Source organism: Podarcis raffonei, chromosome 16 (genome assembly GCF_027172205.1).
Source record: "Podarcis raffonei isolate rPodRaf1 chromosome 16, rPodRaf1.pri, whole genome shotgun sequence".
Lineage (NCBI taxonomy): Eukaryota > Metazoa > Chordata > Lepidosauria > Squamata > Lacertidae > Podarcis > Podarcis raffonei.
Window position 1 is genome coordinate 30,531,213 of NC_070617.1, and position 24,562 is coordinate 30,555,774.

At 45.9% G+C, this 24,562-nt stretch overlaps 1 protein-coding gene across 3 annotated transcripts in view; it reads left to right on the plus strand.

Moving 5' to 3' along the window:
- TBX1 (T-box transcription factor 1) overlaps positions 1–21,395 on the plus strand; it is a 66,716-nt gene extending 45,321 nt beyond the window's left edge. For 2 of the 3 annotated variants that reach the window (XM_053369264.1, XM_053369262.1), the window contains 6 exons: positions 1,230–1,401; positions 3,436–3,591; positions 11,451–11,518; positions 11,835–11,935; positions 17,308–17,370; positions 20,506–21,395. In XM_053369264.1, the coding sequence (XP_053225239.1) occupies positions 1,230–1,401; positions 3,436–3,591; positions 11,451–11,518; positions 11,835–11,935; positions 17,308–17,370; positions 20,506–20,942 (997 nt within the window). In that variant the 3' untranslated portion in view covers positions 20,943–21,395. The remainder of the gene's footprint in view (positions 1–1,229; positions 1,402–3,435; positions 3,592–11,450; positions 11,519–11,834; positions 11,936–17,307; positions 17,371–20,505) is intronic. The other variant, XM_053369263.1, reaches the window with a different exon arrangement.
- The last annotated feature ends 3,167 nt before the right edge of the window (positions 21,396–24,562 follow it).

Consider the following 24,562-nt stretch of genomic DNA (forward strand, 5'->3'; position numbering starts at 1 on the left):
GATCTGTTGGATCTTGGGCCATCTAAGTCCTGCCCCGCCAACAGAGCCCCCCATTTTGGGGCTTTCAGCTCTGGATGTGATGGTGTTCCTTCTGCCTATTACTGTTGAAATCAAGTATACCTACAAAGCTGATATTTTGTCACCTGCTCAAATTTTTTATGTTTCACCAAGTGCTTCGTCAGTGCTGACCGTTTGTTCTGGATTTTACATTTTTATAATTTCTTTTTATTTATTTATAATTTAATACATTTATTTTGCTTTAAACAAATACAGATAAGCAACCAAAATTACAAAAGAAAAATCCATAATAATAATAATGGAAAAAGCTAAAAAACTACAAAAAAATCAAAGTATATGGCATAGAACATAAGCCATTATGGGAAAGAAAAAAGGAAAAGGAAAGAAGAAGGAGGGGGGGAAGGGGCGGAAGAGGAAAATAAGCCAAAACACAAGAAGGCTTGTCTATTGTACACTTCTGTCAAGGTTACAACAGATCATTATTCTTATCAATTCTCTCTATCTGCATTCCATACCGCATCTTGCTTTCAGGGAACATTTCCCTATTTTCTAATTTCTTGTACACCACACCATTATTATATATTATACATTATTATATATTATATTATTATATATTATATATGTAGATAGATAGATATATCGGCAGTTTATAAATGCTATCATAAATTGAACCTCACTGCAGTGGATGTGACCTGTGCCCAAATGCAATACTTACTTATTACCTTGAAGTCCTGCTTGTCCTCCACAAAGCTCAAGACAGTGCGTGTGGTTTTCCTCCCTGCTCTTCATCTTACCTTCACAACAACCCTTTGAGGTAGGTTACATTGAAAGAGAGAGAGAGGCTCAAGGTCACCCAGGGAGCTTCACAGCAGAGTGGGGACTTGAACTAGTAGGGTCTAACACCATTACACCACACTGCCTCACTTTCTAATCATACTGTTAAAAATGGCACACTATTGTTGTGCTAATTAAAAACACCTAAATTTTTTTGAAGTCCATTGAGACAGGGTGATGCTGATTTTGACAGAGTAAATAAACAACCCATTCTTTAAATTGGTTGTTTATTTCACCTATCTAAAGATAAGGATGCTTATTTAGTGTATCAAATTTGATGTTTTTACAAGTGTTGAATTAGCTGTTGGCAACGTAGATTCACAAATGTAAAACTTAGCATGGCGGCTAACCCACTGCTGGCTTTTCTCCCCATACAGATATGCATTTCACAGTTCCTCCTGGCTGGTGGCTGGCAAGGCAGACCCTGCAACTCCAGGGAGAGTCCATTACCACCCAGATTCCCCGGCTAGGGGAGCCCAGTGGATGAAACAGATTGTCTCCTTTGATAAACTCAAGCTCACTAACAATTTATTGGATGACAATGGACATGTAAGTGTTGTCTTGGGGTGGGTGGAAGCTGAATGGGGAACATGGAACAATATAATAATGGAATGAGTCTTGGGTGTGGGATGGTTCTTGCAGTTGGGTGCTGAGTGGTGCTCTGTATCTGGCACATATCCTGCCAGTACAAGGCGATCTGCAACAGCTGCCTATAAGGCCACTGAGCCAATTTTAAGGTTCTGCTCCTTGCAGAAAGGTAAAGGTAAAGGGACCCCTGACCATTAGGTCCAGTCGTGACCGACTCTAGGGTTGGGGCACTCATCTCGCTTTATTGGCCGAGGGAGCCGGCGTACAGCTTCCAGGTCATGTGGCCAGCACGACTAAGCCGCTTCTGGCGAACCAGAGTAGCGCATGGAAACGCCGTTTACCTTCCCGCTGGAGTGGTACCTATTTATCTACTTGCACTTTGATGTGCTTTCAAACTGCTAGGTTGGCAGGAGCAGGGACCGAGCAACGGGAGCTCACCCCGTTGTGCGGATTCGAACCACCGACCTTCTGATAGACAAGTCCTAGGCTCTGTGGTTTAACCCACAGTGCCACCCGCATCCCTGCTCCTTGCATACAAAGCCCTAAATGACACTGGACCAGAACCCCCCCCAACACATTTTACCTTCTACTCCCCAGCAAGCGCACTACAATCAGCTAATAGAACCCAGTTGTTTATCAGCTCATTGTAACACAGAGGTGGGCTTTTCTGCTGCTGACACCGGTGTTGTAGAAACCCCTCCCTGATGAAATATGAGAAGCCCCATCAGCATTGGCATTCTGCTGGCCCCTAGAGACACAGCAGTTTCACAAGTCTCTCGCTGAACTGAACTTCTGATTTTATTTTTTACACTGCTTTTTAAAATAAACAAAACACACCATTGCCATGCTTTCTAAACTGCTTGTTTCGTTGCATATTTTACTTGAAGACATTTTGGTGCCCAAGCAGGCTGCCTGATTTAATTTGCACGAGAAAAACTTGCAACCCTGAATGTATTCATTTGAGAGCCCAGGCCCTCCGAAATTACGGCAGGCAGAAGCATGGTTCAAAGTGTCCTGGACTTCAGAATGCACAACTTTTTGATGGGGTTGCTTCCTTCTTTAGTGGCACCCATCAAAAAAACTAAGCTAGAAGAGATTGCAAACCCTTTCAAGCCAGATTAATAAAACGTTTCAATCAAATCATTGGGATTTACTGACTCAAATTAAGAGGCGCTGTGGTCAAAAGGCCTGGTGTGTGTGTGAGAGTAGCTAGCACAGGTGTGTAGTACCTATGGTCCAATCACTGCTTTTCAGCCTAGCCTACCTCACAGGGTTGTTGTGGGAGTTAAATGAGGAGGTGGAGAATCATGGGTGCCACCTGGAGCTCCTTGGAAAAAATGTGGAATATTGGCATCCATTGACACAATGAATAATTAACATTTAGGTAGCCTGGTTCCCAATTGTATAGCGCTTTGTACACAAGCATCATCACCTTGAACTTAACCCAGTAGCTAACTGGCAGCCAGTGCAGTTTTCTCAGCAGTGGCATTGATAGTCTGCTCCATATTTCTTTTTTTCATTTTTTTTTGGGGGGGGACGACGACAGTGATTTCATTAATAAATCCACCCAAATGATTTACATTGCACACCAGTAGGCCTTGTTGAGTCCTCCTGCAGTCCAGATGTCTCCTCAAAGTTAGGGGTGCACAGATTGACCCCCCCTCACCCCCAGTCTGCCCCCTCTGTGACATGGTATACTTCAGCTAGGTAATTTGAAACTCTGTATTTAATGGTCTTATGGGGGGGGGTATGGACTTTTCAGATGGGAATGTCAATTGCTTCACATACTCCAAAAATGGTAAGAAGCCAACTGTGCTGTGCCGGGGGGGGGGGGGTTTCCTATCAAGCAGGGGCCCAGACGTCTGCCCCAAAGCCTTTACCCCATTGGCACCGCTGTCAGTTTCCTGCGTGGGACCCTTCTTTGCCTCTCTGCGTTCCATCTTGGTGTCGTAGAATGACTCAGTTACGATCTCCCTTGCTCGTTTTATCATCCAGATCATTTTGAACTCCATGCACAGATACCAGCCCCGCTTCCACGTGGTCTACGTGGATCCTAGGAAAGACAGCGAGAAATACGCGGAAGAGAACTATAAGACTTTTGTCTTTGAGGAGACCCGCTTCACTGCGGTGACCGCCTACCAGAACCATCGGGTGAGTATCTGGAGTTCATTATTGAGACACAAGCCTTCCGTCCGGTACTTCATTTATCAGCAAAAGAAAGAAAGAAAGAAAAAGCACCTTTCCCAACCTTCTTTTTGAGCCACATGATGGATGGAGAGCCGGAAAAGAGAAGGCAGGAGAGAGAGAGAGAGAGAGAAAGAGAGAGAGACATTGTTAAGAGCAGTCAATCAACTGATATTTTTTTTAAAAAAAAAACCCACCAGCCACAAAACAACTATCCATAAAGTGCTTTAAGATGACGTGTCCCCAGTTAAATCAGCTCAGATGTGATGAGACTATGCAGATGGGATCAAACTGGTTGAGATGCAAAAATTGCTTGCAGACTCCTTCGGAAGAAATGTATGAAATGCATTGCATAAGTTGGGCTCCAAAACCAATCTCCCCTTCCCAAAAAACCCCCAAGGAGGCAAACCTAAAAAGGCACAAAAGGAAATTACATTTGCAACTGCTCTTCAGTTTCTCCTCCTACTATTACTATTACTACTATTACTATTTTAATGTATATACAAAACAGGCCTCTGCCCAGCACAATATGCCCAGCACATTTTGAGTATAAGAAGCTCTTCATTCCAAGGCAGTTAAAATAATTCAGAAATTATTATTCAATCAGTTTCATAAAATGAAGAGGTGTTAACAGTGCCATGCTAGATATACACATGCATACTACTACTACTACTACTAATAATAATAATAATAAACCTTTATTGTCACTACACCACCTGTGTGCAGTGAAATTAAATGAGCCCCCCCATACACTCAGTCTTGTTCACACTCAGAAGTAAGTCTCATTGAGTTCAGTGGGGCTTACTCCCAGGTAAAGTGGGTAAAGGGGTGCAGCCTGAGATTATATAACTTGTCACTCTGCCATTTAAAAAGATTTCTGTGCCTCTGGGCCCTCCACACTCAGATCTGCCAAACTTCAAGGGAGCTTTGTTTGTGGTTTCTGTCGAGTGTGAATTGCCTCTAGAGAAGGAAAATGCAAGACAGAAGGGAAAAAAATGTCTACACAACCAATTTTTACCAGCTTCCTATTAATATTTACTAGGCTTCCTATTAATATTGGGTTGTATCCTACTCAAAGTGGATGCACTGAAATTAATGGACGTGACTAACTCAAGTTTATCTACTTCAGTGGGTCTGCTCTGAGTTATAACTTAGTTGGATGGCAGTTTCTTACTGATTTGTTTAGACGGTTTTTATATTGCTTAGCTACAATAATCTCTAAGCAGCATACAAGGGATGCAATACAATGAAAATGGACAGCGGTTAAAACCATACGATCACAAATGAGTGCTAGAATGAAAAAATATTCAGGAGGCACTGGAAACTAAACACAGAGGGGGTCTGCCTGACCTCATTGAGAGTGGAGTTGCATAAAATTGGCCACTTGGTACTCAATGCACGGCTCCTCGTAGATCCAAACCATGGGTAGGCAAACTAAGGCCCGGGGGCCGGATCCGGCCCAATGGCCTTCTAAATCTGGCCTGCAGTTGGTCCGGGATTCAGCGTGTTTTTACATGAGTAGAATGTGTGCTTTTATTTAAAATGCATCTCTGGGTTATTTGTGGGGCCTAGGGATTCGTTCATTCCCCCCCCCATATAGTCCGGCCCCCCACAAGGTCTGAGGAATAGTGGACCGGCCCCCTGCTGAAAAAGTTTGCTGACCTTTGATCCAAACTCTGCATCAGAGCCATGGGGGAGCACTAACAGCGACTCCCCTAAAGACCTCAACAATTGGTTTAGTGGAAGGGCTATGTATTTTGTAAGAAATCTGTGCCACCTCCCCCAAAAAACTAAAATTCCAAGGGATCCCTAGAGAGAGGAAATGACTGTCAAACCACAGCATAAGTATTCCTTGAGAAAGACATACAGTGGTACCTCGGGTTACATACGCTTCAGGTTACGTACGCTTCAGGTTACATACTCCACTAACCCAGAAATAGTGTTTCAGGTTAAGAACTTTGCTTCAGGATGAGAACAGAAATCGTGCTCTGGCGGCCCCATTAGCTAAAGTGGTACCTCAGGAACGAATTAAGTGCTTAACCCGAGGTACCACTGTGTTCAGAAGGAGGAACAGGGGCAGATATGCTACAAATAAGCCCTATGACAGGAGTTAAAAGGGGTTGGTTTCCCCCTCCCCCCTTTTATTTTGTAGAACTAGGGTGTTGCAGGAGGAAGATTTAGGATGAATCAGAAAAAGAGCCCCCACCCTTCTACCCAACAGCAGGGTTCCGTGAATGGAATTTCCTCATGCGCCGTCTGGATCCAACCCAGTCTACAAACCAATTGGAAATTGTTGTTGTTATATTTTATTTTGTCATCTGCCCTTCACTCGGGTCCCAGGGCTGGTTACAACAATTTAAAAGGCAACAATTAAAAAAATTTCAATTCAACACATTCACAAAAATAGGATGGATCCCTTAAAAATAAGGCATCTCAGGTGTCAAAGGCCGAGGAAAAGAGGCGATTTGCAGATTAGCAATGTGGATTAAAAGCAAAATGTATATTCCTACCCACTTCAAAGGCAGTCGTGTTTTTGACATAGATCTTGTTGAAGTGACTCAGTAAGCAGTAGCTATGAAAATATGGCCCTAAATAGAATTGTGAAGCAAAAGTGGCCAGTCTAGCACACCTGGAGCATTTACCCTCCCCCCCCCGGCTTGATCCTAAAGCAAATTAAGACGAGAAAGTCCAAATCTAAAATATTGCAGTGGTAAAACTACAATTCGTAAAGCATAAAACAGCACTTGTTTGCTCTGGATCATGGAAAGATGCAGCTAAATCCCTAAAACCATAATTTGTTAACAGAACAGATTAAAGTCCTAAAGCAAAATGTTAAATGTTCCAGCTTCTTCAGCTGCTCTGATGGCTTTAAGACTTTGATATCTCTGGGTTTTTTTAGTCACTGCTAATATAGCTATGGATGCATATTTGTCTTACATGTTTCACGTATGTGTCATGCTCCCTAGATAATCCCGTGGCTTTGAATGGAGGTCTTTGGGAAATATGGCAACTGTGAATTGCTGGATTTCAGCTTAGAAGCACACCGGTCCAATTTAGCAGTGATTTAATAAGAACAGCCGTTAATAACTTCCACCCACAAACCAGTAACAACACAGTGCTTGGACCCAACCAGTTCAGACATCTCCCCAGCGCGCTCGCTTAGATGTTGTTTCTGTTGCACACACTGTAAATATTTCTAGTTACAGGTAGGTAGCCGTGTTGGTCTGCCGTAGTCGAAACAAAATACAAAAATTCCTTCCAGTAGAACCTTAGAGACCAACTAAGTTTGCTATTGGTGTGCATGCTCATACCAATAACAAACTTAGTTGGTCTCTAAGGTGCTACTGGAAGGAACTGTAAATATTGTTAGGATCAGTGATAACCTCTCTTAAACAGCTGGTTTTCTTCTGTTCTGGAGGGTAGGACCTGAACCAATGTATTCAAATGGCAAGAGATTGTGACTAAACATTAGGAATAACTTTCTGATGATAAGAGCTGTTTGGCAGTGGAACTGATGGTTGTGACTGATGGTTGTGGACTCTCCTTCACAGGAGGTTGTGATGGCCATCTGCCCAGGGATTCTTTAGCTGTGATTCCTGTGTTGCAGGGGGGTGGACTAGATGCCCCTTGGGGTGCCTTCCAAAATGGCAATACAGTGGTACCTCTGGTTACATACGCTTCAGGTTACATACGCTTCAGGTTACAGACTCTGCTAACCCAGAAATATTACCTCGGGTTAAGACCTTTGCTTCAGGATGAGAACAGAAATCGTGCTCCGGCGGCACGGCAGCAGCAGGAGGCCCCATTAGCTAAAGTGGTGCTTCAGGTTAAGAACAGTTTCAGGTTAAGAACGGACCTCCGGAACAAATTAAGTACTTAACCCAAGGTACCACTGTACTTTATAGCCCCACCACCAACTTCAAGCTAATTGCACAGAGCCAGTGTGGTGTAGTGGTTAAGAGCGGTAGACTCGTAATCTGGGGAACCGGGTTCGCGTCTCCGCTCCTCCACATGCAGCTGCTGGGTGACCTTGGGCCAGTCACACTTCTTTGAAGTCTCTCAGCCCCACTCACCTCACAGAGTGTTTGATGTGGGGGAGGAAGGGAAAGGAGAATGTTAGCCGCTTTGAGACTCCTTAAAGGGAGTAAAAGGCAGGATATCAAATCCAAACTCCTCCTCCTCCTCCTCTTCTTCTTCTTCTTCTTCTTCTTCTTCTTCTTCTTCTTCTTCTGTGAGTTGTACCCAACTGTTCTCAGATTAGACTCATGAAAATCAATGGATATAAATTGGCCATAGCCATGCCTATTATTTGCAATGGGTCAACTCTGGGTAGGATTAGCACTAGCCCCAGGTCTCTTTCTTGATATTACAGCTCCTGAGTTCATAATCTTAAAATCACAACAAAAGGAAACAACTTACACCACTGAGTTTAATAAAACTAGACTGGGAAGAAACTTGAATTTGGGTTTATCAAAGTACTACTATTGAGTCTTTCTACCTATGAGACTGAGGAGCACTTGTAGAGGATTTGCAGCAGCTTCATAATGCCCTGATTCACAGTGTCCCCTTGCAGCGAGGGGAACCATGATAGATGAGAACAGGTTTGAAACTGGATTGTGTTTGCAGTGCAGACAAGCCCATCACCAGAGCTATAGAGAGAAGGATCAGTAATGGACTGTGAGAGCCAGTCCATTGCTTTTTGTTCTACTCAACTCTTTCTACAGGACTGACAGAGTCCTCTGGCTGAATAATCTGCATTCAGCTTTTTGAGTCTCAAAGCAAGTTGCATAGACTGCCTAGGGAGTTGCCCTCCTCCTCTTTCTGCTGCAGCAGTTCATCTGCTAAGCCCGTCCCTTGGTTTCTGAAGGAATTTGATCACCCTGGGAGGCCTTGAAGTATTATCTCCCCCCCCCCCAAGAAGCTGGCAAGGGTTCCATGTTTTGCCTTAAAGAAAACCTCCCACAAAAATGTCCTGAACATCAGTGAGACATCACAGCTTGTATAAACCTAAGCCTCAAGCACTGTCTGAGGTACTGCAGGAAACGCATCACCAAGGTGGTACAAATATAGTATGTAAAAATTAGTAAGCCGAAAAACTCCTCTTGGGGGAGGTCTCTGTTTTATCTGGACTTGCTCTGCTGAACCATAGAACTCAATATGGCATAAAACATGAGTTGCCTTTCTGAAGTACAGACTAGAATATTGATTCTGGGGTTTCTTGTGTGTGAGATTTTTTATATATATATACTGTAAATACCCACTTCCTTGCCAAAATAAATATTGATGTGGTCCATAAGCCGTTGGTTTAACTGATAATCAGCCAATGAACACATTAACCACCCCAAAGGTACCTTGAATCTGAGAATCCATTTTAAATGGTCATCCCATTCCAACCATTAATGGATTAGCTGCCCGTATTGCTTAGTTAAGAGGAGAAACTCAAGCTTCACCCATTTTTCCTATATGGAAGTGTTTTCTCTGTAGAGAAATTAGGATGTGCAAAACAGTATCGAGACAGTTGGGCTGAATATCTACTTTTTGTCACTGCAGCATCACACAAGGTTGCAACTGATGACACACAGTGTCACCATGAATCCTGCACATCATCACTTTGCTGACAATCCTAAAGCATGCTTGCCTGGGAGCAAGCCCTACTGAACACAGTGGGGCTTACTTCTGAGCAAACATGCAGAGGATTGCTCTGTTGTGCTGCAATCCCATACGTATGAACCTTGGGGGCAAGCCTCACAGAACTTGGTGAATCTTACTTCTGAGCAGGCATGTACAGGACCACACAGCTGGAAGTCCCTCTGAATCCATGGGTCCAATCTGATCTGCAAATGCAACAATTTGCCTGTGTGTGTGTGTGTGTGTGTGTGTGTGTAAACCTGTATTGCTGCTGATAGTCTTTTTGTTTATGACTCGATTCTAAGAAACAAGAGTAGTATTATTCATACTGCTAAAGAATATGGAACTCTGGGCCTGTTATTTTTCATTTCCCCCCCTAAAAAGAATAAGATCAGAAGTGAAGCAGGCGGGGGGTGGGAAGAGGGGGAGAGGTTCCGCAATTGCTGTTCTGACAACATCTGAAAATAACCTTCATAGGAACCAAGTGCGGTGCCTTTAAGAGACTTCTCTGCCCCCCGCCTCCCGACTGGCATTTATCTGATGGCTTGGGACAGCTGCTCCTTCTCTTCTGCTTTCTATCAGTTTGACCTCTAAGGCTGGAACTGTCACTGAGGGGCTTAAAGTTTGTTTTTCAACCCATTCCGGAAACTCACAATCACATACTTTATCCTTGGATTCGCTTAAATATGGGGGGTGGGTGGAAGGGGGGGGGGAGAGAGAATGCCCTGTCTTTCTCCCTGGTGAATGAAACAAATACATGATTGCTCTTGTGGTGATGGGATGGTTTGGCAGAGGAGGGAGGTGAGGGGAGGCATATGAAGTGACGTCTTCTTTCAAGTTTATTTGCATTTCAGACAGATCAATGTATGTTGGGGGGTGGGGGTGGGTCTGCCTTTCCCTGGTGCCCCAAATTAGCGTTAGCACAGAATACAATTTTGCATTTGGGAGCAGCCATGTGGTTGAACTTCCAAGGCACAGAGGGAGAGAGAGAAATTTGCCTGTAACAATTTTCGAAACATCCCTGGTGCCACGACCAAAAAGGGGACCCAGTATTAGGGATGGGGGAGAAATGTGATTCGGTTCACATTAATTATGACACACACAAAAGAAAAATGAATCAAGTACGTACAGCTCAGAAGAATATATTATAATAAGAAAACAAGGATTTATTGCAACACATGACAGAATCTGATTCCCTTTCATTATTTTGATCTGTGTTTGTATGATACTCCATATTTCTGCTGCGGTTGTCCTTCCTTCCTTCCTTCCTTCCTTCTTCTTCTACCTCATGTCAAATTCTTTTTTTAAAAAAACACCCAACTTGTTTTTTCTGGTGTCCCTGCTTTGCTGGTGCCCATATCACATGCATAGACTGCTTATTGGGTAATCCAGCACTGTACATTCCCCTCCCAATCCTGGATAGACAGACAGACAGACAGACAGACAGACAGACAGACAGACACACACACACACACACACACATGCTGTACTTGGTGTGCTGTACATCTCCAGGCTGCGACAATACAGCCATAAACTAAAAGTGTTTAAATCCCATTAGTTGGAGCAAGATGTATATGTGCTCAACTCTCTGGCATGAAACCCAATGTGGATTTCAAGTGCTTAATGTGCCCTGTGCATACCAGACTGGGGTGGATCCTATTCAGTGTTCTCTCTTAAAAGGTACAAAAATCTTTTATTTAGGAGTGAAGAAGGAAAACCATGCTATGGTCAAAATGTGCTCAGAATAAAGGGAGCTGCAAATAAACGAACCCTATGTACTTTCTGAGTGTTAGTTCTTTGAGCAGGTTTTGTGCCCAACATTCAGCCAGTTTCACTGAGGGAGCTGACAGTGGCTCATAAATAGCTTTGCATACAGAAGGTCCCCGGGTCAATTCCTTGCATATTCAGTGTAAAACAGAAGTGGGGAACCTATGATCCTACTGAGGATGCTGGTTGGACTACAACTCCCATCATCCCTGATCATTGACCATGCTAGATTGGGCTGATGGAAACTGGAGTCCAACATGTTCCTCATCCCTGACTTTATGGTGTGGCATGCTTTGGAACAATTGATATAGGATAAAACAGAGCAACTTGCCCTCTCGAGGGCCTGGGGGTTCCACCCTCTTGGCTAGTGTGACATTGTTGTTCCTTAATGGCTCTTGATGTCTTTCCTTTCCTTGAACCTCTCTCTTCAGATAACCCAGCTAAAGATTGCCAGCAACCCTTTTGCAAAAGGATTCCGGGACTGTGATCCAGAAGACTGGTAAGGATGTTTTTCTTCCCTTCCTCTGCTAAGGTCCTGGTTCATCCTAGGTTTGGATTCAAGCATGTCCCTGGTGTAGAGAGCAAGGGAAGATGGAGCTGGAGTCCATTTGGAGCGCTACCTCAACTTCAAGGGAAATTGGGGGTGCTGAGATTTGGGAAGCCTTATTTAGATTGTGTCTTAGAGAATTGGGTTGGTTGCTTGGCTGGCTGGCTGGATTGATTATCCACATAACATCTTGCTGTGTGTTTTCATTATTCAGAGCCCATTATTCCTTTGAAAAGTCTAAACTCTGTTCACTCTTTTCCCACACTAGGCCCAGGAATCACCGGCCGGGAGCCCTGCCTCTCATGAGTGCTTTTGCCAGATCTAGAAATCCAGTATCTTCCCCTGTGCACCAGAATGGGACCGAGAAAGGTGAGTCTTTGTCACAATGGTAGGAAACCTCCTGCATTCAGGGCAGCTGTGGCTTGTTATGGTAGATTTAAAAACCCAACCTAAGAACAGAGAAGGTCCATAGCTCAGTAGTAGGCTGACAGCTTTGTATGCAGAAGGTCCAACCAGGTAGATCTGGGAATATCCCTGGCCTGAAATCCCAATGGCCTACTGCTGGTTCATGTAGACAGTACTGAGCTAGGTGGACCAATGTTCTGATAGCAAACAGTTTCCCATGTTCCTCCTAATGTAAGAGCAGCCCCTGCTTGGATTAGCACCCCCATTTAGTTATTGCAGTGGCTAAACAGATGCACCATGGGAAGCCAGCAAGCGGGAAATGAGTACAGTAGCCTTCTCCTTGCTTTTGAATGATTCCCAGCAACCGGTATTCATAGAAGAGGCCGAGATTATCAATTGCTACTAGCCATGGCGGATATACACATCGCTGCCTCCAAGTATACTAGCCACTGGGGAACAACTGCAGGAGAGGGTGAATGCCCTCATGTTCTGATTGTGGGGTTCTTGGGTGAATCTGGCTGGCTCACTGAGAAAGAAAAAAAAAGACTGGACTAGACAGACCTTTAGCCTGAATGCAGCAAGGCTTTGGACAAATTCCAGTGGAGTGGTCATGATAAGATGCAATCCCAGGACATCTGGGAGAACATCCCAGGAGCCACAGAGGTTGGATGGTCATCTGTCATGGATGCTTTAGCTGAGATTCCTGCCTTGCAGAAGGTTGGACGAGATGAACCTCAGGGTCCCGGCCAACTCTACAGTTCTATGATTCTATATCAGGTTCTCTCTCCAGCACCAGGCAAGGTTAGGCCAAGGAAATTTGTTGCCTGATGTGAAGGACAATATCAAACCCACCTCCCCAATTCCACTTTATAGATTGAAAGCTGAATCTTCAATGCAGGCAACAGGACATTGTCTACTGCAACAGAAGGCAGCACGTTAACTTAGCAGGTGCAGGACTTGCCATGCTTGGCACACACAACAGTGTCCTCCAACACCTCCTCACTGCTCCCTGACCCCTGGCATCTGCTCCCTGAAGCATCCACCTCACAGGAAGCTGCCTTATAATGAGCCAAACCATTGGTCCATCGAGCTCAGAATTACTACACTGCCTGGCAGTGGGTCTCTCCCAGCCCTACCTGAAGATGCCATGGATTGAGTCTGGGACAGGTCAGACTATTTGTTCATCTAGCCCTAGACTGTCTGCTCTCACTGGCAGTGGCTCTTTGGGGTTTCAGGCATAGAGATCTTTCCCATCATTTGCTACCTGAGACCCCTTTTTAACTGGGACCTTCTGCAAGCAAAGTGCCTGCTCCATCCAGGGGCGAACTAAGGCATCGTGACACCCGGGGCAGGGCGTCGCTACATAGGGCATATGTGCGGCGTTGCTACGTATGACGCATGCGGTGCACGTAGCGCCGTAGCACATGTGCTGTACTTAGCGGTTTGCCGGTGGCACCGCTCCAGCGCCATATGGATGGTGCTGGGATCCTCTGCTCACAGCTGCAGCTGCAAACGGAGGATTCCCCACATGGGCGGTGCCGCGATGGATGCTCGCGCCGCCACGGGGTGCCTTCTTGTCACCCCCGCAGACATCTGTGTTTCAAAGAGAATGTCAGCAAAGTCTAGGCAACACGATGACCATGTACATACGCAATAGACAATCTTTATAGAATTCCTTCAAACCACAACAAGTACAAAATGAAATCTTTAGTCTCAAAGTCTCTGAAAATCTTTAAATGAAGCGAGGTACCAGACTTTGTATGATGAGAGACAAGCTGTGAAGCTTTGTGTATTCAGCAAATATGATGTCCAACACTGAACAGTGATTCTGGATATTGACTACTATTTCGTAGAATTCACAGCTTGTCTTTCATCGTACAAAGTCCGGTACCTCGCTTCATTTAAAGATTTTAAGAGACTTTGAGACTAAAGATTTCATTTTGTACTTGTTATGGTTTGAAGGAATTCTATAAAGATTGTCTATAGCGTATGCACATGGTCATTGTGTTGCCTAGACATTGCTGACCCCTGCAGACATGGCACCCGGAGCACACCGCCCTACCCCCCACTCCCATTGCGATGCCACTGGCTCCATCACTGAGCTTTGGCCCTTCCCCAGATTCCCAACTGCCCACAGCAGAGGCAAATGTGCGCCCCTACCTAGAGAGGCTGGGGATCAAACCTGGGACCTTCTGTAGGCAAAGCATATGTTCTTCCTCTGAGCTGTGACCCTTCCCCACATGGAGAAAGAGGATATCTCACTCTTCCTAATGGTAGGGCCAATAATGGGTAAATGTGGGAAGAGTCGTTCAAGCGCCACAAGTCACTTTGCTGGAACAAGGGACAGCCGTAGTAAGAGTTAGGGATTCCACCCTCCACACGAAGCTCTAAGTGTGCGCTTGGCTTTAAGTGGTGTGATGCAAAGGAGCCTTAAATTAAATGTGATTAGCAGCCAGATCTGCTGACTAGTCGAGGCACAGTGCCTGGAGATTTGCCAGTCTGGTTTATAGTCTTACAAGAAAAACATCTTGCTCACAAAAGAGAAAGCGTCTGAGTTACTAGCAGAGCTTCAGCGGGAGGAAGCTTCTACTTCTTTATTTCCCTTCTGCTGGCTGATCTGGTTATTCTTCTGGGGTTTTGTTGCTAATGCCCACGGCTGCAGAAACCACCCCAAGCACTTACTTGCTCAGGTGGCAAACTTCACAATAGGCTGTTTATCCTATTTAAGCAAGTGGGGCTCACTGCCTCTTCCTCAATCCAGTAGTTTCTATCCAGTGGCCTCAATGCTCCTGAAAAAAACAGGTTTCCACAAGCAAAGCTTTCTGTATTAGGTGCACAGAATTCTTCTGCTCTGCAGGGATGAGAGACCACTATCAAAAAATGCTGGAAAGGGGAACCAGGCTCCAAAGCAGGAGGTGAATGAATCTGGATCACACCCTCCCTCCACCTGCCTTCTGGAGTCCCATTCCAAATCGCCCTCCCTCTCTCCAGCCTCTGTGATTTACGCTTTAAAAGCCAGCCACAGAGTTGCCAATTGCATGGATGGTCTCGTGCATTTAGTTCGAGCCTTTGGGAGAATGACTCAAAGACCTACTGAATTCCAATTTAAAGGGGGAGGTCTGGGAGGACACCCAAACACATAACCCATACTGCCCCGGGATTCTAGTGGTTGATATATTGTCCCTGTGTGCCTGAGCAAAACATTTCAGAGTTCCCTTTAAGTACAGAACTATGGAATGCCCTGCAAACAGAGACTCTGCAGGCACCTTCAACCTTCAAATGCCTACAAAAAACTTTTTTGCTATTCCACCAGGCTTACGCAGACAATTAAGAGCACATCTTAATTCCATGATAGTTAGCTGAATGATAGTTGGTCTCTAATTTTAAATTTGTTGTGCGTTTTCATTATACAGTGGTACGCTTCAGGTTACATATGCTTCAGGTTACAGACTCCGCTAACCCAGAAATAGTACCTCGGGTTAAGAACTTTGCTTCAGGATGAGAACAGAAATCGTGCAGCAGCAGCACGGCGGCAGCAGGAGGCCCCATTAACTAAAGTGGTGCTTCAGGTTAAGAACAGTTTCAGGTTAAGAACGGACCTCTGGAATGAATTAAGTAATTAACCCGAGGTACCACTGTACATAGATATTTTCGTAAACCACTTTGATGCTTTCTTATGATATAACAAATAAATAAATAAATATTCATAGAATCATAGAATCATAGAGTTGGAAGAGATCACAAGGGCCATCGAGTCCAACCCCCTGCCAAGCAGGAAACACCATCAGAGCACTCCTGACATATGGTTGTCAAGCCTCTGCTTAAAGACCTCCAAAGAAGGATAATAGAATCATAGAATCATAGAGTTGGAAGAGACCACAAGGGCCATCGAGTCCAACCCCCTGCCAAGCAGGAAGCACCATCAGAGCACTCCTGACATATGGTTGTCAAGCCTCTGCTTAAAGACCTCCAAAGAAGGAGACTCCACCACACTCCTTGGCAGCAAATTCCACTGTCGAACAGCTCTTACTGTCAGGAAGTTCTTCCTAATGTTTAGGTGGAATCTTCTTTCTTGTAGTTTGGATCCATTGCTCCGTGTCCGCTTCTCTGGAGCAGCAGAAAACAACCTTTCTCCCTCCTCTATGTGACATCCTTTTATATTTTTGAACATGGCTATCATATCACCCCTTAACCTCCTCTTCTCCAGGCTAAACATGCCCAGCTCCCTTGGCCGTTCCTCATAAGGCATCGTTTCCAGGCCTTTGACCATTTTGGTTGCCCTCCTCTGGATGTCAATGATCCTCTCAATTTTAGACAGAGTCCAGAGGGTGGGGAATTGTGGTTTATAAAATATTTATATCAGGTATGATGAATACTTTAATCTGGAGCCAATAGTGACTGTTATTTGCACCGTGTAAGGCCTTAACAGGGCAATCCAGGGAACGGCAGTTCAGAAGTCTGGGATTTTCATTTACCTGGGGGCAAGTCCCATTGAACCCGATAAAGCTTACTTCTGAGTAGGCATGTACAGGATACAGTGCAACTATCTGAATTTGGGTGGATTTGATTTTGGCTATTAATTAGTATTTTTTTTTTAAAAAGTGCATAGAACAAATTTGTTGGTTTGATATTATTATTTATTAGATGTATGTAACCACCCATTGATAAATGTTCCCTGCATAGTTGACAAACAAAATAATGTCAGCAGTTTTATGTAAAGGATTAGTGCAATGCCATCATTATTTTCATAAACCTACAAGGATGCTCGAAGAAACAATTGTTAATTCAAAAACGAGAATCTGAAGTTTGATTGAACCAAATCACATATTTTAACAACGTGTCATATATATTCTTGAATACAAAGGAAAAATGTTAATATTATGTCATCAAATGACAAACACAGCAAAACCAAACCTAATCAAAACTTAACATCTAACAATATAAATATTTAATGGTAATGTATAAACACATATTTAATTGTGAAATTGAAGAATGTTGCTCAAAGGCAGACTCTGTTCCAGTGCAGACTATACATGTATACTCCAAATAAAGCCCATTGAATTCAATGGAATATTATCAGATAAGTATGCATAGAAGTGCATAAGCAACTCAGAGTAATGGCAAGGAGACTCGTGGCATGTTAAAGAGGAACAGAAGTCGTTATGGCATTCACTTTCATGGGCTAGAGTCCACTTCATTGGATGCAGGTGAAAATATATGTCTGTCTGTCTGTATACATAAACACATACTGTCCTGCATCCGATATATAAAGATAAGAACATTTATTGGCATCTATTGAATTTTGGCCCCTCCAATTTTATGTCTTAAATTTGCAGACCAATCCTATGTGTGTGCACCCACAAGTAAGTCCTTCTGTGTTCAATGGGACCTACTTCCAAGTAAGTATCTACAGCTTGCAGCTGTGCAACCTGATTCTATGCATATTTTACTCAGAATTAAGTCCCATTATACTTGATAGAAGGGACGCGGGTGGCGCTGTGGTCTAAACCACAGAGCCTAGGGCTTGCCGATCGGAAGGTCGGCGGTTCAAATCCCCATGACGGGGTGAGCTCCCGTTGCTCGGTCCCTGCTCCTGCCAACCTAGCAGTTCGAAAGCATGAAGTGCAAGTAGATAAATAGGTACCACTCTGGCTGGAAGCTAAACGGCGTTTCCATGCGTTGCTCTGGTTCGCCAGAAGTGGCTTAGTCATGCTGGCCACATGACCCGGAAGCTGTACACCAGCTCCCTTGGCCAATAAAGCGAGATGAGCGCTGCAACCCCAGAGTCGGCCACGACTGGACCTAATGGTCAGGGGTCCCTTTACCTTTACCTGTCCTTAGATGCATTATATAAAATTGTATACTGTATTAGCATGCACACACACTTCAGTTTTGAAATGTTCAAAAATAATTATAATGATAAACATAAATCCCAGGGAAACAAGACAAACCAGAGGATACAATATTTGTTTTACTTCCAGATTGCCTGCCTATGATGCTGAAACTTAAAATTAGTTAGGGATTTGTTTTGTTTGGCTTCTCTTTAACCTCTGAGGCTTTCACTCTTCTCAACAATCACCTGAGCAGAGGCTTTTCCATGCTCCTCTTCTTGTTCTTTAAACCAAAAGAGAAGGAGCAAGAAAACACAACCGTCAGTAGTTGTATTTAGCCTCTTGCAGGACCCCCCCCCCAGCAAACCCATTAGGCACCTCTATTTGATTCCTTTTCCATTACCCAGAGTAAACAGTTGCGCAGAGAATCTTGGGGGTGGGGGCCTTTCCTCCCTCCCCCCAGCACACTCCAGGCCTATTAAAATAAAGAGAAGTCTCTATTTGTTTAGTGTTATACAATTGCAAAAATTTCAAGCGTGTGCAAACTTGTCACTCAACTCAGCTCTATTTATCACAGTCAGAATGCCTTGTCCCAGGAGCACAGATTTCTGCTGAACACAATGTTAAACACTTCATTTGAGCGGGGTGGGGGGTGGGAGCTGCTATCCCTGGCATTCCTCCTCTCCCTTCTGTTAACTTAAGATCCTTGAGCTAAGAAAAAACAACAACACACACACACAAAGGGCTGTCCTTTTGTTTAAGAAACGTGGTCGCACGGAACAGAGCAGCGTCTCAGAGGTATAGGTGTGCAGAAGCTATTTCTAAAGCTTCACCAAGAGCTTAGTAGAACATGCAAAGCAATCAATCAAAATCTCAATCTCCTCCTTTAATCATCCAGAAATAATAACTGCACTCCTTGGTTCAGAACCCTCCTCTCCCCCAAGCCTCTACAAAACAGGTGGTCACAATCTCTGGTTTAGCACTGTGTCTGAACCAGGAAGGTCCCATGGCTCCCTGTGGGAGACCACCTGCGTTACAGGCAGAAGGCTCCAGGTAGGACTGGGAATTCCCCTGCCTGAAAGCCTGGAAAGCTGCTGCCAGTCTGTGTAGGCAGTACTGAGCTAGATGGACCAATTGGTGCTGCTCAGCGTGAGGTAGCTTCCAACGTTCCTTCGGTAGTGGTTTGTTTTCCTCCAGCAAACCATGACCAGTAGCAAACCGCTTCTGTTCGTAAAAGCGCATCTTATCTCTCCACCGCACCCCATTTAGCACTGGGGACAGGGCATGTCTCTGGGGTGACTTGGAGTGCTTTGAGTGTCTGGGCCCACAGCTCCAAGAAAAGGAGTGGGACCATAGGTTGGCATTGTTAGGTGCTTGCAGAGGTCCCACTGCCCAGTGAGGGGGCTGCTGCCATTCGATGTAGTCTCTTCCTGGCTGACGTGGCCTGTTTATGTGTCCCCTCTAAGCAAGCGAGGAGCGATCAAAGTGAGAATATGTAGGAGACTCCTTCGCATGTAATGTCTCTTCCTTCCAAGTCAGGGGTGATGGAGGTTATACTCCACTTTCACAGCTGGAGGCAATGTACTTCCAAATACCAGTTGATAGAAACCACAGGAGGCTGGGGAAAGTCTCGCTTGTGGGTTTCCGGTGAGCATCTGGTTGGCCACTGCGAGAACAGGATGCTGGACTAGATGGGCCACACTGGCCTGATCCACCAGAACTGCTCTTACATTCTTAAGGATATTAGGCAAATCAATGGCTATCAATGGCTGCTCACCATGATGGCTATGTTCTACATGTGTTCAGCTTGTTCTATGTTCCCCTTGATCTGGCAGGACTCCTCTACTGGTGTCAAAACGGCCTAGAAGCCAAAGCACCTGGGGCAACCATGCACCTTATTTTCTATTGACGTTGCTTGACAAAAGGTCAGAATTGGGTGCCTCCGCCATATTGTCCAGCCTTTCTCTACCACTTGCTGGTAACACGGGTAACACTTGCAGGGACACGGGTGGCGCTGTGGGTAAAACCTCAGCGCCTAGGACTTGCCGATCGCATGGTCGGCGGTTCGAATCCCCGCGGCGCGGTGCGCTCCTGTCGTTCGGTCCCAGTGCCTGCCAACCTAGCAGTTCGAAAGCACCCCCGGGTGCAAGTAGATAAATAGGGACCGTTTACCAGCGGGAAGGTAAACGGCGTTCTGTGTGCTGCGCTGGCTCGCCAGATGCAGCTTGTCACGCTGGCCACGTGACCCGGAAGTGTCTGCGGACAGCGCTGGCTCCCGGCCTATAGAGTGAGATGAGCGCACAACCCTAGAGTCTGTCAAGACTGGCCCGTACGGGCAGGGGTACCTTTACCTTTACCATATTGTCCAGCCTTTCTCTACCACTTGCTGGTAACCACAGGCATCTTGTGCTTGAATCCTGCTTGCTGCTTTCCCATCTGGTTGGCCACTGTGAGAACAGGACGCCAGACTGGATGGGCTGCTGGCCTGATCCAGTATTTTATGTTCTTATCTGCAGTGGCGCATGTTTGCACTACAAAGGCTAAAACTGTATCGGTTTGAGTTACCTGGCTTCAGTCTGGAGTGATGGGTCCCCTCTCTAGAGGTTAGATGGGCACCTGGAGGTGACCTGGAGTTTCCAAGCCCCCTGCCAGCCAACTGACTCTTGTGCTTTTCTCCCCCTTCCTCTTTGGCGCCCCCTGCAGATGTGGCGGAGAGTCGTCGGGAATACGAGAGGGACGCAGCCGGCGGGACGCCACTCCACGCAGATCCTGCCCACCAGCAGCTCATGTCCCGAGTGTTGAGCCCGGCGCTCCCTGTGCCCGGTGGAGGGGGTCTGGTCCCCCTCACCAGCCCGGCAGGGAGCCGGCCCAGCCCCCCACACCACGAACTGCGGCTGGAGCCATCCACTTCGGAGCCCCTCCACCACCACCCCTACAAGCACCCGGTCTCTGCCTACGACCATTACCTGGGGGCAAAGAGCAGGCCAGCCCCCTACCCTTTGCCCAGCATCCGGGGACACAGTTACCACCACCATCACCACCACATGAATTCGGCGGCTGCCGCTGCAGCAGCTGCCGCTGCGGCCAACATGTATTCCACCGCGGGAGCTCCCACCAGCTATGACTATGGACCAAGATAACCTTTGAGACGCAAGGTCCTCTAGCTTATATGACTGGCTATCTGCATGGGTTTGAACGGCTCAGTAGCATACGTTTTCAGAGAGCACTATCTTGTCGAAAGAACATCCCCTTGTCTCGCCTCCCCGCAAAAACACAACAACCCTTCCCTGTTTCCATGAGGGGGTCCTTTGTCTCTTGCACACGCTTTCTACTCATCCCTTCTTGCAACGTTGGAATCGTCCTTCATGACTTGGTTTCCTTCCTCGTCCCGGAGGAGGAAATGATCAGTCTCTTGACATGCGTGATGGATGGATGGATGGAGGTTGGGACTTTACTCGGAGCATTTTGCACCGCCCGCCGCCCTGCTTGGAGGGCACCACCGTTCTCGTCCCGTCCCCCGTCCCCCGTGACAGTGATTGGCAACTGCACTTTCCTTCCTTTGCTTTATAAATGAAGCCATATGTTGTTCTGTTGCCCTCGCTGCTGTCATCATAATAACCTTTTAGTGTTTATGCAGTTGTTTACCTGCTCAGAGTGCTTGCTGAATACTACTTACAGCACTACCACTGTGCAGGTAGGTCAGGTGATCGTGCCGACATGGCTGTGGACCTAAAGCGTGAGCATCGGAACAGCTCAGTTTTTATTTTTACCTGAATTTTAGCTTGCCTACCTTACCGCTCTAAGGTAGGTGACAAGCTTTATATGTCAGCTGATCTAGGTAGATGGCAGACTTCCCCAACCTGGTGTGCTCTAAGTGATTTGGACTACAACTCCCATCAGCCTTGGCACAGACAGGAGAATTAGTCCAGGACATCTGGAGGGCATTGGGGAAGGCAGGTGCAAATCCATCAGTCAGTGTAACAGTGGGGAAGGACCATGATTCAGTGCAGAAGGCCCCCAGGTTGCATCTCAGATCAGAGGGCAGATTATGGGGAAAGCCTCTATCTCCGAGACCCTAGTGAGCTGCTGCTGGTCAGTGTAGACCAGGCATGGCCAAACCTGGCCCTCCAGCTGTTTTGGGACTACAATTCCCATCATCCCTGACCACTAGTCCTGTTAGCTAGGGATGATAGGAGTCGTAGTCCCAAAACAGCTGGAGGGCCGAGTTTGGCCATGCCTGGTGTAGACAATGCTGGGATACATGGGCAAATAGTTCGTCCTGGTCCCGGTCCAGGTCCTTTCTGTTGCAGCAGAGTACTGGTGTGCAGCAGGCCTGCATGTCCTACAGGTGAGTTGAGCATCTGTAGACCTTGGGTGAAATTCAGTGTCACACTAAGATGATCGTTCTGTCAGTGCAATGACTTCTGCTTTTGCTGGATGGAGCAATCTCCCCTCTCGTCCCCTCACATCGTGCTCTGGGGTATTCTCCCAATCCTCCCAAGCAGATTTGATTGGGGGGGGTGTACGAGGGCAGGAGAGGATGGGGAAAGTCCTATTGCACTAGTGCAGTGTTTCTCAACCTGTGGGTCCCCAGATGTTGTTGGACTACAACTCCCATCATGCCTAGCCAGCATGACCAGTGGTCAGGGATGATGGGAGTTGTAGTCCAACAACATCTGGGGACCCACAGGTTGAGAAACACTGCACTAGTGGGGCTCATTGTGCTGGCTACCACTAGTGCAAAAATGTAGCTGGATCAGGCCCCTTGCAGCTGGCATGGCAGTTTTAAAGTGCTTGCTGTTCTGGCATGTGTCTGATTTCAACACCAAGAGTGGCCTCTATTTGTCATCTGTTCCACAGGCCCTGAATGCTCAAAGGTACCATTTGTTGGAGAGCTTAGGAGGGGAGAGCTCTCTTGTGCTCGGATCCTGCTTGGGAGTTTCCCACGGGCATCTGGTTGGTCACTGTGAGAACAGAATGCCGGACTGGATGGGCATTTGGCTGGTTCCAGCAAGGCTGCTTTTATGTGCTTGCATCTCAACCCATTCAACCATAGTCCCAAACCACACATAGGCTTGTATCCAGCGCTAGTCCTAGTGAGAGTAAACTCGCTGAAATTATTGGGCATGGCTAGCTTGGGCCCATTGATTCCAGTGAGCCTTCTCTGAGTAGGACCGGCATTGGATACAGCCCAGGGAGCCCTTGGAGTGGCACAGCTGAGACCACCAGAAGCACTTCTGTGATACGTACTCACAGGGTTTCCAGTGTATGCAAAGGTGGGTTTCTTCTGTAAGGTCCATCAGAATCATTACATGCCTACGCAAAAGGGGTGCTATGTTGAGAAAGACTTTCAGAACTGCAGGTATTTTTGAATTATGTACACAACGTTTTTGCCAGGCTTAGGGCACTGCTGAGACTGATGATTATGCATCAAGATGGTGTGAAATTGCAGTAGATACTGGTTCTGATTTTGTCCGCGTGGGAGTATCCTTAGAAGTTGTCTGCAGTTTAAGGTTTTTGGCTCAGTGGCAGAGCATCTGTCTTTGCATAGAAAAGGTCCTCAGCATCTCCAAGTAAAGCTGGGTACGTCCTCTGCTTGAAACCTCAGAGAGCCCCTGCCAGTCAGTGTAGACAATACTAAGCTAGATGGACCTGATGACTCAGTATAAGGAAGCTTGTTTTGTTTGTTTAGTCGTTTAGTCGTGTCCGACTCTTCATGACCCCATGGACCAGAGCACGCCAGGCACTCCTGTCTTCTACTGCCTCCCACAGTTTGGTCAAACTCATGCTGGTAGCTTCAAGAACACTGTCCCACCATCTCGTCCTCTGTGGTCCCCTTCTCCTTGTGCCCTCCATCTTTCCCAACATCAGGGTCTTTTCCAGGGAGTCTTCTCTTCTCACAAGGTGGCCAAAGTACTGGAGCCTCAGCTTCACGATCTGTCCTTCCAGTGTGGTGTAGTGGTTAAGAGCGGTAGTCTCGTAATCTGGAGAACCGGGTTCGCGTCTCCGCTCCTCCACATGCAGCTGCTGGGTGACCTTGGGCTAGTCACACTTCTTTGAAGTCTCTCAGCCCCACTCACCTCACAGAGTGTTTGTTGTGGGGGAGGAAGGGAAAGGAGAATGTTAGCCGCTTTGAGACTCCTTAAAGGGAGTGAAAGGCGGGATATCAAATCCAAACTACTCCTCCTCCTCCTCCTCCTCCTCCTCCTCCTCCTCTTCTTCTTCTTCTTCTTCTTCTTCTTCTTTTAAAAGATATTTATTAAGATTTTCAATTTTTTATACGAACAAAAAACAAACAAAAAGATTAAAAAAGACATATAGTTCATGATACAAACTTTTCAATAACGTATTTCTCTGACCTCCTCATACCTCCCCTTCTTGTATTCCCTTTCAAATTATTTGTTCAGCAAATCCCTAACTTAAAGCATTACGGCTTATAATATCACCTTATTTTCTATCCAAACCCTTTTTTTCTTCCATATTCCTTTATATCATTACAGCTAGAAACCAGTCAATTTCAATCCAACATCATTCAACATTCCTTAATTTCTTCTTCTTCTTCTTCAGTGAGCACTCAGGGCTGATTTCCTTCAGAATGGATAGGTTTGATCTTCTTGCAGTCCATGGGACTCTCAAGAGTCTCCTCCAGCACCATAATTCAAAAGCATCAATTCTTCAGCGATCAGCCTTCTTTATGGTCCAGCTCTCACTTCCATACATCTGAGTCCTAGGCAATACTAATTGCCAAGATCAGGTATCG